This window comes from Tyto alba, unplaced genomic scaffold, assembly GCF_018691265.1.
Source record: "Tyto alba isolate M040663 unplaced genomic scaffold, T.alba_DEE_v4.0 Super-Scaffold_2, whole genome shotgun sequence".
In the NCBI taxonomy this organism is placed as follows: domain Eukaryota; kingdom Metazoa; phylum Chordata; class Aves; order Strigiformes; family Tytonidae; genus Tyto; species Tyto alba.
The window spans coordinates 36,327,407-36,343,584 of record NW_024881282.1 but is presented as its reverse complement, the minus strand read 5'-3'; the positions used below and the strand labels follow the sequence as shown (position 1 = coordinate 36,343,584).

General features: G+C 48.5%; 1 protein-coding gene across 1 annotated transcript; it reads left to right on the top strand.

Annotated features, from left to right (window-relative positions):
• Positions 1 to 507: 507 nt before the first annotated feature.
• Positions 508 to 15,020, top strand: EMP1 (epithelial membrane protein 1). The gene is made up of 5 exons (XM_032988358.2): positions 508 to 690; positions 12,100 to 12,217; positions 13,266 to 13,368; positions 13,476 to 13,616; positions 14,332 to 15,020. The coding sequence occupies exons 2-5, from the start codon at positions 12,140 to 12,142 to the stop codon at positions 14,493 to 14,495; spliced, it is 486 nt and encodes a 161-aa protein (XP_032844249.1). The 5' UTR covers positions 508 to 690; positions 12,100 to 12,139; the 3' UTR covers positions 14,496 to 15,020.
• The last annotated feature ends 1,158 nt before the right edge of the window (positions 15,021 to 16,178 follow it).

Genomic DNA, 16,178 nt, shown 5'->3' with positions numbered 1-16,178 from the left:
AGCTGCATTTTGAGCATCTTTGCTCCTTGGTATAACCCCAAAAGTCTTGTCCATGCCAACCCCACAGGTCCAATTTGCATTCCCCCGTGCCACCAACCTCGACAACTTCTCTCTGCAGCATGGGGAGGGGATGTGGTGACTCACCCATCCTCATGACACCCCCTGCCAACCCGCTCTTTGTTTGTTTGAGCGACTGTATTGTTGGAGTCCCGTTGCTGCATTTGTAACTATACATTTTTTTTATGACAACCAGAATTTCAGTTTTATAAACAGATGCTGTTGTGGGCCTCTATTACTCAGCTGGATCAACGTCAGCCGTTTTTCCAGGCTGCGGTCTCTGTTCTGCACACTGAGTCAGACGCAGCTCTGCACAGATTTCTTTGAATCGCTGGTTTCCTCCCAGTGACTCTTGACTCCCTGCCAACAAAGCAGGGCGTAGCTCATTAATTCTTTTTTTCTTTTTTTTTTTTTTTTTTTTTTTTTTCCTTCTCCCTCTCTTTAAAGGCAGACTGATTCATAGTAACTCCTTTAAAACAGAGTGGAAAGACACCACCCTCCTGCACCATCGGAGGAAACTTAAACCACCACCAGGTCACTCCCCTTCACTACAGCTCCGCGCTCGGGACATCAGCACTACAGCCCAGCGCGCTCCTGCTCCCACAGGTTCCTGGACCAGCCCCAGCCCACAAGGTAAGAGCTGCTCTTGAAAATCCTCAGCAACTTTTCTGCCTCACTGGTGGCTGCTTCCCTCGCCTGGCAGCTCCAGCCTGCTTTTTTCCTCTGCTCCGCCGCTTCTCTTCATCTTGACACACGAGCTGGCTATGGGACACACACACACCTTGACCTTCCAGCTTTTGCTTTGAAATCCAGCTGCGTGACGGGACAAAGCGACACTGCGAGGCACCCCGGTTGCAACGGTAGAGCGCTGGCAGCAGCAGTGTTATTTTCGCCTCCAGGGCATGTGCAGGCAGGGTGCAGGCAGCGGGTGCCCAACCTGGGCCGGCCCCGGCGCAGGAGCTGCCGCACACCTTTGGAGTAGCATTGTTTACAAACGTGGGAAAACGCCTGCTTGAAACTATGGCTGTTGGTTCAGCGTTTCTAGCTCTCGCTCACCTTTTTCTGCACGTCTCGCTCCCCCTCCACTGGTAGTTTGCCAAACTTTAATTTAAAACAACAACAATCATTCCAAGTGAAGTCTGAGAGGCCCCAAAGGTGCAGAATTTGGGGTACAGTGGGGAAGACCTCTGTTTTTCTGTTGGGGTCCCAGCTTCTGAGGCTGAGGCCAAACCCCAGTTCTTAAGCAAAGCCACGCAATGGGTAGAAATGCATGCTACACCTTCCTTGGCATCACAGGCCCTGGAGTGGGGAGCACTGAAAGGCAAAGTGAGGGAACGGGTGGAATTGCAATTGCTACGAGCACCAGGGGCTGTGTGGTGGGGTGTGGTGGGGGGAGGCACTTATGAGAAACATAGGATTGCCGAGACTGGCAATTTTGCCTATTCACCTGACTTTTTCCATGCAGCCACCCCCTCCCTCCCTCCTCTTCTTCACCAGTTCTCTCACTTCATCTGTCTGCTATGGTTTGCATCCTGCGGTCAAATATGAGCTATTTCTGAGGTCTGAGAAAGGGTGTGCAGCAAAGCCAGTTTGTTGGCACCAGGCTTTGTTTCCTGTTGCAGGAACCCAGCTCGCCTCTGCACAGTTTCATGGGTCTGAAAGAGACTGAAACAGTATTTAGCCCAGTCCAGGCGGGAATGGCTGGGGCTCAGGCTGGTGCTGTGGATAGTTACTATATAAATGACCAAGAAGCTGAGCTGACCTTAATGTTATGACAGAAGGATGGATTTTGTGACTTTCGAGGTCCCCTCTGACCCTTTTGCTTGTGGCTCGTTCATGCAGGGGTGCCTCCTGCCTGAGAAACAGACGTGTTTGAGTGGTAGTGAAGCTGACTGAGGCAGTGAGTGTTTCCAGGGCAGTCAGAAATTACTCTGGGTAGAAAGCATTTTCAGAAGTTGTCATTTAGCACAATTAAGAATTAAATCGGTTTGCAAAAAAAAAAAAAAAATGCTGTGTCTACAGAACACCTTTCACTCAAAAGCTTTGAATTCCTCAGGGCACCTCTGAGAGCAGCTTTGCCCAGGAACTGCCCACTTGACATTTCTGGACAGAGTGGGATTCTTTTCTGAGCAAACACACTAGAGGCAGCTGGGCATGAAGAGTGTGAAACCTTGGAGCCTATTAGCTATTGTTCCTATGATAACAGAGGTTTAAATCGGCTGAACTCCTCCACCCAGCCCACCTCACACAGCCGCCAAACCTGGGGACTGTGTGCACTGAGAGAGTGCAAGCTTAAAGGCAGCTTATTTCTATTTCCTCCCTTGGGCATCAGCATAGGAAAAGGATCAAAATTGAGATATCTTACTACCACAAACACTGCAGTGCCTGGAAGCACACTCTGAAATGTCTCTCCTTCATGTGAGGCACTGCACACCCACCTAAGGATTTCCTCCCGTGGAAGTAGGTTCCCGTGGAAGCCCCCCCCAGCTATGACTAACCATTCAAACGCGTGGCACACAGTCTGAGCCGTTCATCCAGGCTACCCGCCTGTGAGAGCTGGGCATCTCCGCCAGGCACGTGCCATCCCAAGGTGGACATCTCAGAGAGATGGAGTTGAGCCACACCCAATGACACATTAATGGAGGAGGGACTTGGGATCTGCTAGAGAAACACTGCGTTTTGGAGAGTGTCCTCGGAGCTGTGGGGTTGGTAGTGCTCCCCACTACCCTGCTGAGGACACAGAGCCCTGGGCTTGGAAAACTGGCCCTGCTGGCCTAGCCGGTGGTCTTTGAATTTTGCAGTGTGCAAGCAATGAAAAGTGCATGCAGGAATTACTCTTTGGTGGCCTGGGGTGGAGCAGAGGTTGTATTTTGAAACACTTCTGGGAGATCTGCCGATAATAGCTAGCATTTTTTTGGTAAAAGGCCCACCTCCGGGCCTTGTTTATAATGAGATGGGGTGGGTAGCAGGGTGTGGGGAGAAGATCTGCTGCAAGCAGGAATCCTTCTCTCTATTCATCACTCTCCCAGCTGCAAGGCTGGCACATGGCTCTCAGCCTGCACCTGCTTGAGTTTTTCCTCAGAGCAAAAGCAGGAGTGGTGTTAGTGTACAGCCTGATTCCTTAGCCCTGCCTGCTCGCACGGGGCTTCACAGGCCCCGCCAACCCCACAGAGCAGCTGTGACACCCCTTCCATGGCACATTTCCACTTGCTCACCTACCCTTGTTCCCTCTGTCTGCTGGATGGGTGCTCTCTTCACCGAGTGCTACACCCTATGGTGAAGGGGGAGGCACCTGTTGCCTGTTTGGTTTTGCCCTCAGATACTCAAGTGCCCCACAAGACAAGAAATAGCACTACTAGACCCCTTTGATCTCAGAGGGCTCCTGTGCCTGTACCCTTCAATAGGGAGGCGACAGCACTGTCACCCAACACAACCAGGGGCAGGCTGCAGGGCGTGGCACTCCTAATTTTTTTCCTTACTCCTGTTCTGCAAAAACTGAAATATTTCTTTACCCTTCCTTCAAGGCAGGGAGAATTAAGAGACCCAGAGGTGCTCTTTTATACACTCAAAAGAGAGGGCAAGGAAGGGGATTTCTTATCTCCCCATCTGAAAATGGATGCTTAATACTTCAGGTATTGTTTCTGCTGAGGCAAAGCAGCATACACAGAAAAGGAGACTCTTATTCATTGGCCTGTTCTTTTGACAGCCCCTGCCAGGACTGATAACTAACTGGTAGCCACAGTGCTATAATACTGGCCCAGAATAAATGTGCTGAGGAACTGGCTCAAATGTGACTATACAGATCCTCTGTCAGAGCCAGCCTACACCCAGTCATCCCACAGCATGGCATGGGGTCTGGCAGCAGTTCCCCGTGTAAACTGCCCAGGGGGAAATCTAGGGTGCCTCCTTTCTTGAACTGCTTTCTGCTGTTACACTGCAGGGAGGGCAGCAAAACAGTACATCTGGGGGCTGCCGTCTGGAGCATGATTTCTTCAAACCCCACTGGGAGAGTTTTGGAAAATACCTCCTTAGTTAGAACAGCTGGAGAATGAACAGAGGAAACCATAGCCAAATTTGCAGTTCCACGCACCCCCCTCATCCTGAACTGTTTGCAGCAGGGCAGAGAGTACGTGGAAGCTTCTCTCTAAGACAAAATGTAGCCCATGCCTTGTCATGGTAGGGAGGGACAGGTTAGGATAACAGCTCCAGAACCCACGTTGCCCAAAGGAGTGACCAGTGTGCCAAGCTCATAATTAAGATCTATCCCCTTCCCCCTGTGAAAGCCAGTCTGTACCTCGGGTGTGGGGAGACACCCATGATGAGAGCTCAGGGACAGATCCTGGGATAGGTCATGCCCAGCCATGCAGAGAAATAAAATGAACTATGAGCACTGCAGTGGCTGACGGCAGGTGAGCAGTGACTCATGCCGAAGGCTTAGCTCTTATGGTGTGGGGCCACCTGGCAATACATTTGGATTAGAGGAAATCCGGGGCAAGGACCTTCACTGTCCTTTTGCCCTCGCAGGGCAGAGTCTGCTCAAGGAGGGGAGTTGTGAAAGCAGCTGCCACGACTGGGTCCAGCGTCCACATTCTTCTCATTCCGAAGAGACATCTCCCCTACGGGCCCCAGCAAGCCTCTGGAAAGGACAGGGAGAGCCAAGAGAGCAAGAGGGGAGAGCTGCAAAATGCTCAGATCTGGGAGCAGGATAGTCAGGGGGCTGTTGAGGACCAGCTCCGGGAACGTGGACCACTACTGAAGAAAAGCTGCTCTCTGAAAGTGGCACAGCCGCTGTTTGTGCCAGCTCAGGCAGCTGAGCCAACCTGCCTGCTAGCTGGCCTCCGGTGGCTGCTGCCAGCCCAGCGTGGTGTGCCCCAACAAGGGTAGTTCTTGATGCCTCGTGGAAAGCCATTTCTGCAGAAAACATGAGCTAGAATGACCCTTATACTGTTCTGCCAGCCCACACTAATCACAGGTGTAAGAAGGTGTCTTGAAGCCAGATGGGGCATTTTACCTCACGACCACCTTTACCCCAACCCTGCACAGAGCACTGACCAAATCCATGCTGCACAGCATCCTCTTGCTTCTGCTTTGTACTCACGCTCCGGCTCCTTCCAGTCCATCACTCATGCTCTGTGGGTTGAAAGAAGGAACTATGACACAATTTTGCAATTTAATCCTGCACAGTCTTTTCCAAGCTGACTTGCAGGAACAAGGACACCCTGGAGGCAGACTGACCCAAAATCTCAGACTCTTTAGATGCATAAGTTGCATTGACCTCAATGTCTCGTAGGCACGTTCAGAGGTTTTGCAGTCTTGAGAGAGAGGGATGCTATCTGGTAAGGAGCCACTTCTTTTTCAGAGTTACCCTCCGTCGAAAAAAAAGGGTAGATCTTTACAAAACTGTCTATGTAAATCAGAGAATTGCAGTTTTAATTTAAAAATGCAGCCAAAAGCACAGCTGATGTGGGCTCCATGGACCTTCCACCTCTATCTAAAGGCTGTTGCAAGGAGGAAAAGCAGGAAGTCCCACCAGAAATGACCTGTGCACTTTTGCTCACAGCACACGGTAACCTGAACTTTCCTGTTAGAGCTGTCAGATGGTTTCTCCCACGTGGGCCCTGCCAGTGTCAAAGTCGCACAGAGAGATACGAGCACCCATAAGGAAGCCATGCATGAGCACGCACACAGACAGACGCACACTCACACACACGGTTCGGCTCTGCTCACAGGGAAACCACAGATGCACACTCCCATTCATAGTGGGAGCCACGCAGAACTGCAGATGCACACCCCTACACACACCACGTCATCGCCCAGACCGTCAGTCCTCCCACAAACACTTCTCGCATATCTCGGCATCTTGTCTGAATGCCGGCAAGTCCCAGCAACTCCCGTGTCTAATTAACCCGCCCAAGGATCATCCAACGCGCTAAGGAGTGATGGTGCTCCCCATCACACTTCCAAAAGTGCAGAGGAACACTTCTGTGCTTCCGTGAGCTCTGAGGTCCCCTTCCCCTCCCCCTCCACCCCCCGCTAACTCGCTGCCCATCAGTCCCAGCCCTTCCTTGGCGTGTCTAGTGTGAGGAGTGACCGTGTTTTCCTCCAGCAGTGGCTGCTGGCTGCCTGCCCGGCCCCAGGCAGCTGTCTCTTCCCCTTCCTACTACCAAGCGAGCTTTGGAGTTTCAGTTGATGTTGTCACATGGCTGCGTGCTCGAGGGTGGTTTCTTCTGGAGAAAATGCCAATTTCTCACTGTCTACCCAACGACCTCTGATATTTCCCCACTCTCATATGAATCATGAGCATGAGAGCTGGAAAACCCTTGTGTGTCATCTTTTGTAACTCCCCCTTGCATCTCTCAGCGAGTAGAGGTTTGTTACCAAGGGTGGATTCTTGTGGACTTTGGTCCCACAAGGAATGATTCACATGCTGGGGCTTTACCACTCCTCTGGGAATGCAATTCCCTTGAGCCCTTGGGGACCATACCACCAGGAAATGCTTCCCAAGAACCAGACAAAATCTTCCATTTACTTAAGCTTATTTTCAGTTGTAGCCCCTCAAGCTTCTCTACACTTTCCTTTTGGTTGACATTCATCTGCTACTTGTACAGCCTCGACATACCCCATGTGGTCACCACAGCCACCACCCATGCATGCACAAAATCTTCTCACTGCCATAAACCAGAGGCTCCAAAGGTCTCCGTGTGCCCACGCACACTCCTGCCCAACCCTTTTCCCACACGTGAAATCTCTTTCCAGAGGCACCAGCCGACTCATCCACATGTCTATAAAAAGCATCTGACTTGTAAATTGAGTCAGGCCAGTCTGTCAAAACCAGGTTGTCAACAGCAGTGCTGGCGTACAGTGGTTTATAAAAGTTTGGAGTCAGCACGGACTCTGGATTCAGCTGGATCTGAAGCAAGAAACAGAGCAAAGGGTGAAAACAAAAGGATGCTTCCCTGTGGTTCTTTAAAGTTGTCATGAGCTTCCTAGTAACAATGTGATGGGTCCAACGTCACCATGCCACCAGAATATCACAGAAATGTTCACATCTTTGCATCCAGCCAAGTGACCCTGGGCACAGTGACAACTCATGCTCATATCACACACAGTGACAAGGCTTGCAGTTGTAGCAGGGCTAGGATGCAGTCAAGGCCTCAGCTCAGTCAAAAGGCAGGTCTACAAATTCTGCAAAAGTTTTTATCCCACTCCGAGGCTTGCCTTACTGGTAGCATCATGGCAGCATTGCTGTTTGTAGATCAGCTTTGCACTGAGGAATGAACCAATGACAGAGGTGGCAGTTTGTGGCTGTCTCAAACAAGATCAAATAGTTTTTATTTTCTGTCCTACCTGCCCCAATTTTCCCCTTCCTTTCCAAGTGGCCTTGGCCCTGATTCAAACCACTAGTATTGCTGTTGTGATTCTGTGCCACCTCAGTCGCCAGGTTCACACGCTTTCTGCCAATATTGGATCTCCTACTGCCACCATCAGAGACAGCATACTGGGTGAGACAGACCACTGGTCTGACTTACTATTGCATTCCTTATATTCAGTGGTGGAAGCTGGGGAACGGAGAATTTCTTTCATCTCAGTTGCTTTCAGTCTATGGAGATTTTTGTTGCCATTTTGGCCAAAAGCATTTACTTTTTCCCCAAAATGTCATCTTTCCTTGTTGAGAAATTGAATGTACCCAACCCAAGAGACATCAGCTGAAAAACTGAGTTTTAGAGGAGTTAAGAGGTCACCACATTGCTCACAGGTGGTACAATTTAGATGTCCTCTGCACCCTGGACACTATAAGCTGCTATAGGCTATTGGCCGTGTTCTCCCCTCAGCCAGTATCCTTCACAATATGCCTCACCAACTCACCCAGGTTCCCAAGCAGGAACCTCAGTTCAGAGAAGGGGAATGGAAGTCAGACAAGCTACATCCCTTAGGATTACTTCAGATCTGAAATATTTCAGATTTACTTGAGAGTGCTTTGATTTTTCACCCTAAACTACAGAATCATTCCTGCAGAAACACCCTGTATACTTCCCTTCTACTCCTTTCACTGCAGTGCATTTTCTGCCAGAAGCAAAGGACCACTACCTAATCTGGCTTACCCCCTTGAGTAACCCATTCCCTGTATTTGAGGAACTATACTGATGGCCTTTGTCATATCTCCAAGTGGTACTTTGCATTCCATCCTGATGCTTTGCTAAGCAGCAAACCAAGGGCAAGGACTCACTTCTCCATATTGCCATCCAGATAGAAGGATACAAGATGCTTAAGTAGACATAGGGGGTGGTATGGGTGGCTAGAGTTTGCCTGCATGAGAAGACTTTGTCTTAGTTTTAATGGGTAGTGCTTGACTGCTTGAACTTGGAGTGCAGCAGAGCTATGTGTTGTTCCCCAGTATATGTACTCCTGCATGGTCAGAGAAATAGTCTCTACACATGTAAGAGTCTGTCATGCTCATCTGTTTTTTGTGCTGAAGGCTGCCATGGCGATTGTTGTTCATGGTTACTGTTGGGGTGTCTTGTTTTTTCTCCTCATCCGTCATCCCAGGAAAAGGAAACTCAGTCTGCTGTATCTTGAGTCTTCTCTTGACTCATGAAGGCTATTCAGCAGGTTCATGACCTTCACTCCTTCTTCCTCACCAGCCTGTCTTACCTGAGTAGTCATTCTACTCTCACGTCTCAGCTCTGTTTTTCTTGGCTTATCTAGGGTCTCTCCTCTGGCAGATATGCCAGGAGGCTCAATGCAAGATTCACAACCTGGCTGCTTGACTGGTTCTTGAGAAGCAGTCCTAAAACTGACAGAGTGTCCTAAACACTTGCAGGGTTAAATAATTGTGGTTTTGGGAGCCTTGTGGTGAGTCAGTGGAAAAAACTGGCAGCTCTAGGAAGGCTAAGACTGACTCATAGCCCAAGAAGAGCCAGGAGAGCTCCAAATCCAGATGCAGTTTAGGTAGGGGAATGGAAGAGAAGGCATTTGCATGCAATTGTGTCCTACTGCTCTAACAATGCGACCCCACCCTGTAGCGGAGAAAGATGTCTCACACTTAACAAATGGAAAGAGTATCCTGTCAGTCATCACTGCTCTGGCAGCTTCTCTGTCTAATGGGAGGAAAAGTCCGTGCTGTACTGTCAGACACAGAGACGACTCTATTTCAATGCTGCTCATTCACCCACTGCTCTTTTAGGATTGTTCTCTAGTTTTTTATTTAAAAGGCAGGGAGAGATGAAGGAAGGGGAAAGCAAATGAGTAGAGAGCGAGGCTTGTGCTTTAACTCACAAAGAATCAAAACTAAGCTATGAGCACATATCCCCGGGGGAGTTTGCATTTGATAGCATGTGTATTCAGGAAGAGGTGCTGACATTCTCAGGAAGTAGGTGTACTGAAAGCACCTGAACTAACAGTGATCTCAAGCACTGTGAGAATGGGGCAGAAAAAGCAAAGGGAATAAAGGATTTGGGGTTTTTTCTTAGCGTATTGGTCAAAGTTACGGGTGTGGGTTTTGGTTTTTTTTTTTTTTTTTTTTTTTTTCTTTAACATTGAAAAGTAACATTTATCTCTCATTTTAATTTCTGAATGCAAAGAGAAGATGCATTTAAAAGGACCGTTCTAGTCCTTTAGGGTGCCATAAAAGTAGATTTTTAGTCTTTCAAGTACAGGGCTTTTTTGAAGATTCTCAAAAATAATCAGCAAAAAACCTGCTGAATTAGTTTTTAAAGACGCTGTGGGAAAATATGTCCATCTAAGAAACAAGAAACTTTAGCCACTGTTCAGTAAAGGCAAATTTCAGAGCAGGCAAATTTGACACAATTTGGTGTATGCATACCAATTCACTGTGGTGGCAAGAGCACTCATTACTGTTTGTGTAAGAACCAAGGTAATTAGAAAAAAAGATGGCAAGCAGTCAGAGAGATGGGAAAATTTGACTCAGAGGTCCTATTCAAGGCACCTGCTGCAGAGATATACCTTAGTCATGGCAACAGAATAGTTTCTCAGCTCATGGTACAGTGGCAATATCCCTATCAGCTGCCATCCTCCAGTCTGAAACCCTCATTCCTTTTGCAGTCAATGGAAAGAAGGAGTTTAATGCTCAGGTCAGGTGTGTTCATGTGGTTTATGTTCATGCGTGCATATAGCACTGAGAACCTGGATTTTAGCAATGCTGAACTCATAAATGACTAGTCAGAGAGGAACCCCTAAGAAGGCTGTGCGTTCTCCAAGATCATCACTAGAGGAGGTACTGTGCCAAGAGAGGGCACAGTGACCAGGCTGTCCAGGCAAATCAAGCCCTAGAGCATGAGGAGTTTCCTAGGACACACCAAAGCAGACAAGGAAGCCCCGCTCATGTTCAGTAAGCCAGGGCTAAACAACTCCAGATAGTTCTACCAGGTGAAGGAAACCTCAGAGCAGACAAGTTCTTGCTGAGGAGGTAGGACCAGTCACCAAACCTAATTTGTCCTTCTAAGGAGTGGCCTCGTTTGTGTGGGAGGAATGACCTAACAGAGCTGGATCCTTGAGATCCTGAACTCAAGGGATTCCTCCCGGTCATCAGCTAATGCTGAACCGGACAGTGGGCCACTGGTGGAGAAGCCTGCCTGGCTGCTGTGGTTTAGGAAACTGTATCCAAAGCAGTGCAAGGAATAGTTGCAGCACTTTACAGGAATACACTCCCACACATGGCCACAATGAGAGGAAAGACAGAAGTGGAGAAGGTGGAGTCATTGAGTAAAAAACTCCACATTTATGGGACTGTACAAAGCATTTTGTTACAGTTTGCATGAAAGACATCATAAAGTATAATTGTGTTGTTCCATGACAATGTTACCACACCCTGTACAAATGGTGACAGCATCAAACCTTACCTGAGTCAACTGGACCAAAATAACTTGACAGCCAACATGAATCACATCTTGATACTGCTCTTCAGTACCGGCACTACCAAGAGAAAGAGCAACACAGCCCTGTGAAACTTTCTAGGAAGCAGTCTTTCACTGGCCACAGAGTGGACCCAGTAAACTCTTCTTCCTGATTTCTGTGGCTATAGTACATGATTATTAATGAACGAAGGAGGGGAAATACGCTCACTTTGTGTGAATTGTCTGTGCTCACTCTCACTGCTTAGATTTGTTTCTTGTATTTTGCATTTTCAGGGGAGAAGTCAGCAGCCTTGACAAACAGTGTCATGAGAGCAATCTGAAGCATATTCCCCTCCCTTTCCAATCACATGTTCATCAGTGACAGGGAATCTTACAAAAAGTAAAAGCTCGCAGAGTACAGAGGGGAAAAAAAGAAAAAAAAAGGCAACAAAACAAACCAAAGAGGAATTTGCATTACAAGAGAATCTTACTGTAGTAATAAAGTGATCTGCATGCCTCAAGTTTTAAAAGGGAAAGAGGCAATTATCACTGCAAACCTAAGCACCTTCCTCTGCCCCAGAACACCTCAGTGGTGTTTCTGTTCTGGTTAGTCTCCTCTTCACATAGTGGAGTGGGACACTGAGTAGGGGTAGCCCCCCAGCCTACTCCCCACTGTTGCTCAAAACCTTGTGACCCCAGGAACACACAGTCCTCCGCTCCACACCACCTGCCCGTGTTCCAGACTGGCTGTGGGAGGCTGTGCTGTGAAAGGGAAAGGGCAAACAGGAGGATAAAATCTTCTCCTGACCTCTGTGAATCCTGTGAGCAAAATCTCCTCTTCCTGAAGTGTAGGCCTGGAGTATGTAATTTTTACTTTACATAACCACACACCAATTTAAGCAACCTGTGTATATAGTCAGGCTTTTTTTAAAATTCCCCCAAGCTAACTACCCCTGCTCTACATCTCCTCCCAGACTGGTTCCTTTACCTCCAGGCTTGCTTCAACCTCTTGAGCAACTCCCTTGCAGATTTTAAAAAAGGTTTTAGCGATGTTTTTTGGTGACTACATGCTTCCAGAGTGGATTTAAGATCAACCTGTTTTCTCACATGTAAATAAAGCTTATAGCAATGCTATTCTTCAATTCAGCCCTTCCTTTCACCTCCTCCCTCTGTTCTTGTTCTCCTCCAGAACTCTCGCTGTCGGTGAGACCACCTTGAAGGGACCCAAGATGTTGGTGCTACTGGCTGGTATCTTTGTGGTTCACATCGCTACTGTCATCATGCTCTTTGTCTCCACCATTGCCAACGTAAGTAGACACCGCCCTGGATGAGACATGGCTGTCGCCTTCCGCAGCAGTAGCCAGCCCTTTATACGGCTGACAGGGGGACCGGCGGGTGGGTGCTCAAGTCTATAGGTGAGGGACACCCGCTCGCGGCCGTGGGTAAATCTGAAGCACTGATGGGTGTGCTGAGGGAGCAGAAAGGCAACCGGGGTGGGAGAGGAGACACCCTCTGCCTGCTGCCCGCCCGCTCCCAAGTCCCAGAGCCGGCGGCACCTCAACACCTTCCATCCAAGAGAGCACCACGGCGAGCGGGGCAGATCAGCAGCTGACAGCTCCGAAGCGGAATTTACCATCCCATCTGGCGGGCCAGCTGTTGCACAACTGTGTGCCCCCCCCAACCCCCCCCCCCCCCCCCCCCCCCCCCCATGCCTGTTTCTTTTGGCGCCAGCAGGTCGCTGCCGGGAGCCGGGAGCCGGGGAGGTGGTGGTGGTGGTGCGGGGGGGGGGGCACCCCAATCCCAGCTCCCAGCGCTGCTCCCAATGCAAAGCCCGAACACAAGCCCCCCCTCGTTCCACACCCCCCCCACCCCCACCCCCTCCCCGACCGGCGGGGAAGCCCGGGGCGAGGGTGACCCCTGGCGGCAACCGGGGCTGGCGCGGCCGGGGTCTCCCCGCGCTCCCCCCGCATTGGGGCGGATTTCGGGGGGGGCCCCTCGCAGCTGCCGAGGCGGCTCGCTCGCCCCACCGCGCCCTCCTGCCGCCTCGCACGGGGAGAGGATGAGCTGAGCCATTTCCCGCCCCCCCCCCCCCCACCCCCCCCCCGAATCGTGGGAACAGGCTTCCCCCGTGTTGAGCCTGGCCCAAACGCCTCCTGGCTTTGGGGGCTGGTGTCATCTCCCACCCGCTTCGGCCCGTCGTCTGCTGCCACACGTTGACTTCTTCAGCTCTCTGTCTCACCGCACTTGGGCCTCTCGTGTTCCCCTCATGGTTTATTCTGACACCTGGCCAGAAGAGCAAGGAAGCACACTGCACCCCCTCTTCCGTCTTGACGCCACTCTTCCGTCCTGTTTCAGGTTTGGATGGTGGGTTCTTCCAGCTTAGGAACAGCCTCATCAGGACTCTGGCTACTGTGCAACAGGACCTGTGAGCAGCTGCCAGTCAGCAGCAGTGATGAGGGTGAGTGACATCTGCGTTCTCATTGCGGTGATGAATTGCAGGACCTCAGTGCACGACACCAAGGCTGAGACCCGACCTTCTGAAATCTATTCCCTGTGTGTTCACAGCTTCCCTCAAAGCCGTGCAAGCCTTTATGATCCTCTCGATCATCTTCTCTGTCATCGCGCTTGTCATGTTCATTGTCCAGCTGTTCACCCTGGAGAAAGGCAAACGTTTCTACATCACTGGAGCCATCATGCTGGTTTGCTGTAAGTATGCACGGCTTGTGGTGGCTCTGCATGCATCCCACTGCCTCTGCAAGCTCAAGTAGCTGCACGTGTCTGCCACACATGGCCATCAGGGGAGGTTGTCAGCCAGCTAAATGCTTCCAGTGGCCCATTTTTTTGATAAAGCACTGAAGAATTGGAAAATGTTGGGTTTGTTTTGGTTTGGGTTTTTTTTTGTTTTTTGTTTGTTTGGTTTTTGTTGTTTTTTTTGGGGTGGTGGTGGTGTGGTTTTGTTTGTTTGGTTGGGTTTTTTTGTTGTTGTTTTTTACTGTATATAATGAAAATATTTCCAGATTTTCATCAGAAAAACCCAGTGGGTTTTGCAAAATACCTTTGAAAGACAACAAAAAGGATTCAAGTATTTTGGGGGGCAGGGGAATAAACAACTAGACGGCTACTGCTCATGGGATTCAACACGAAGCACCAAACTGTCTCCAGATCTTATTACTGATTTCTTCCTAACAACGGATTATTCTATTCCCCATGGTATCCACTAAACAAGACTCAAGTGTCTTATGTCATCACGTCTGCAAGAGAAATCCTCCATAAACAAGCCCAATGGGCAGCAGCCCCTCTCTCATGTGGCACAAGACATGCATTAAAATCTCAGAGGATAGCAGTACTTCAGAAGTCCTGCAGCAATGCTGGTTTCTGTGCATTTTCCAACTCTCTCTCTTTTCTCCTTTCCTTCCTACAGGGATGTGCATTCTGATTGGAGTCTCCATCTACACAGCTCGATTCACAGGCAAGTTGCCCCAGTCCACAAGTTCTCACCACGGCTACTGCTTCATATTGGCCTGGATCTGCTTTTGCTTCAGTTTCATCATCGGCATCCTCTACCTTGTTCTTAGGAAAAAATAAGGCTGATAGGAGTCTAAGGGAGAGGGTTGGCTACTGGGAATGGGGAAGAATTGCTCTGCTGAGAGAACTGTTGGGCCAATAGACAGAAACAGCCACCATCATCACCACTGCCACCACCACAGAAAAATCACTAACAAAGCTAGAATCCTCAGAAACTCCTTCTCCAAAGAGAGGGAGAAACAGCTCCAACCGATCTAGCACTCCTGGGGCTGTTCCACCAGAAATCTGCAAGTGACCCGGACTGCTCTTCTCCTTTTCTGCAAAGTCATGTCATAACTTCACAAAGCTTCAAGCTCAGCAGCAATGATTGAACGGCACCACAAAAACAAGGGCTATATCTTTTTCCCTTTCTAGAGCCCTCCTCACCTTTCAGTGTGCCTTGTGGGCTGGGCAGTGAGGCTTATAACCCCCTTTTTTTGTCCATTGAAACAAATGGGATGGGCCTTTTGTTACATTTATATATATATATATACACATATATATATATATGCACATATGTGAAAGTTAAAGACATTAAATTGAGAAGCAACCCAATAGAAATCAGAATAAATTCGCATTAAAATATTTACAGAAATAAGGCAGCAAGGTTTTTTTGCTGTTCTATTTACTATTTGACATTCCCATGGTTGAATCAGATACAGGTAGGAAGGGCAAACATACAGGCATGGATGATGGAGAGAGAGAGAGAGAGAAAACGTGCTCGGGTGAAGATACACAGGGGTTCCTAATTACAGAGCATGCCGTTGCTCAATGATGCACATTAAAAGAGGGAACCATCTGGGTGTGTGTCTACACTGAAATTTTCTGTTCAGCTTCAGAACATGGTAACAGCACTGCAACATTGCAGATCTTTACTGAGACAATTCCTTATCTATAGACAGGGTTTTTTCCCACATTGTCACCCAGTACATGGTATTAATTGAAAGCCCCACCTTGTGATGCAGCTCATCTCAAAGGCAGATGATACTGGTTAGCAGAGGAAATGTATTCCCTAATGAGAGATCAGGAGAGATGAGGCAGGGCTTGTGAGTTCTGCTCCTTGCTGCACAACCTTAGGCCAGTCACTGAATCCGGTGCTTTTCCATCTGCCAAATTCTTCCATAAAGCTATACCTACCTCCTAGGGTTGCTGAGGGATTTTGAGTCCACTCTGTAATACAAGGTCCCCATGTGAAAGGCTGGCATGGGAAAGTAAGGCGTTGGTACTACTGCAACCCACAAATTTCTGTCAGTTTGAAGAATCTCAGTTACAAGTGGCATTTGTAAGGGACAAAAGGTCAAAACTTCCTGTGACTCCATCCACAGCTAAAAGGCAGAGAGTATAAAAAAACATGCAGGTGCAGATTGTGCATGGATGCTATTTACCTCTCTCTCTTTCTCTCTCTCTGTTACATTTTCTTCTTATGTAGACTTTATCAATTTGGTGGATATATTCTAGTACTGTATGTTGCTGTTTCATTAACAAATGTTATTTCATATATAGTAATTGTAAATATTTTGAAATGCATATTTTTAACTTTGAGGGTATAAAAATAAAATTTGATTCCCTTTATTATAAAGAGTTTTGCTTTTTTTTTTTTTTTTTTTTTTTTTTTTAATATTTTTTTTTTTTATTAGTGTTTCAGATATTTGTTAACAGAAGCATTTGCTGTTCTCACTGAATCAAAGCTCACCCCTTTGAGAT

Bases quoted from the DNA above. Each gene is read 5' to 3' on its own strand.
- EMP1 (XM_032988358.2), top strand. From the start codon at position 12,140: ATGTTGGTGCTACTGGCTGGTATCTTTGTGGTTCACATCGCTACTGTC. The intron at 12,218-13,265 runs GTAAGTAGACAC...GTCCTGTTTCAG, and splicing joins TTGTCTCCACCATTGCCAAC to GTTTGGATGGTGGGTTCTTC. The intron at 13,617-14,331 runs GTAAGTATGCAC...TCCTTCCTACAG, and splicing joins AGCCATCATGCTGGTTTGCT to GGATGTGCATTCTGATTGGA.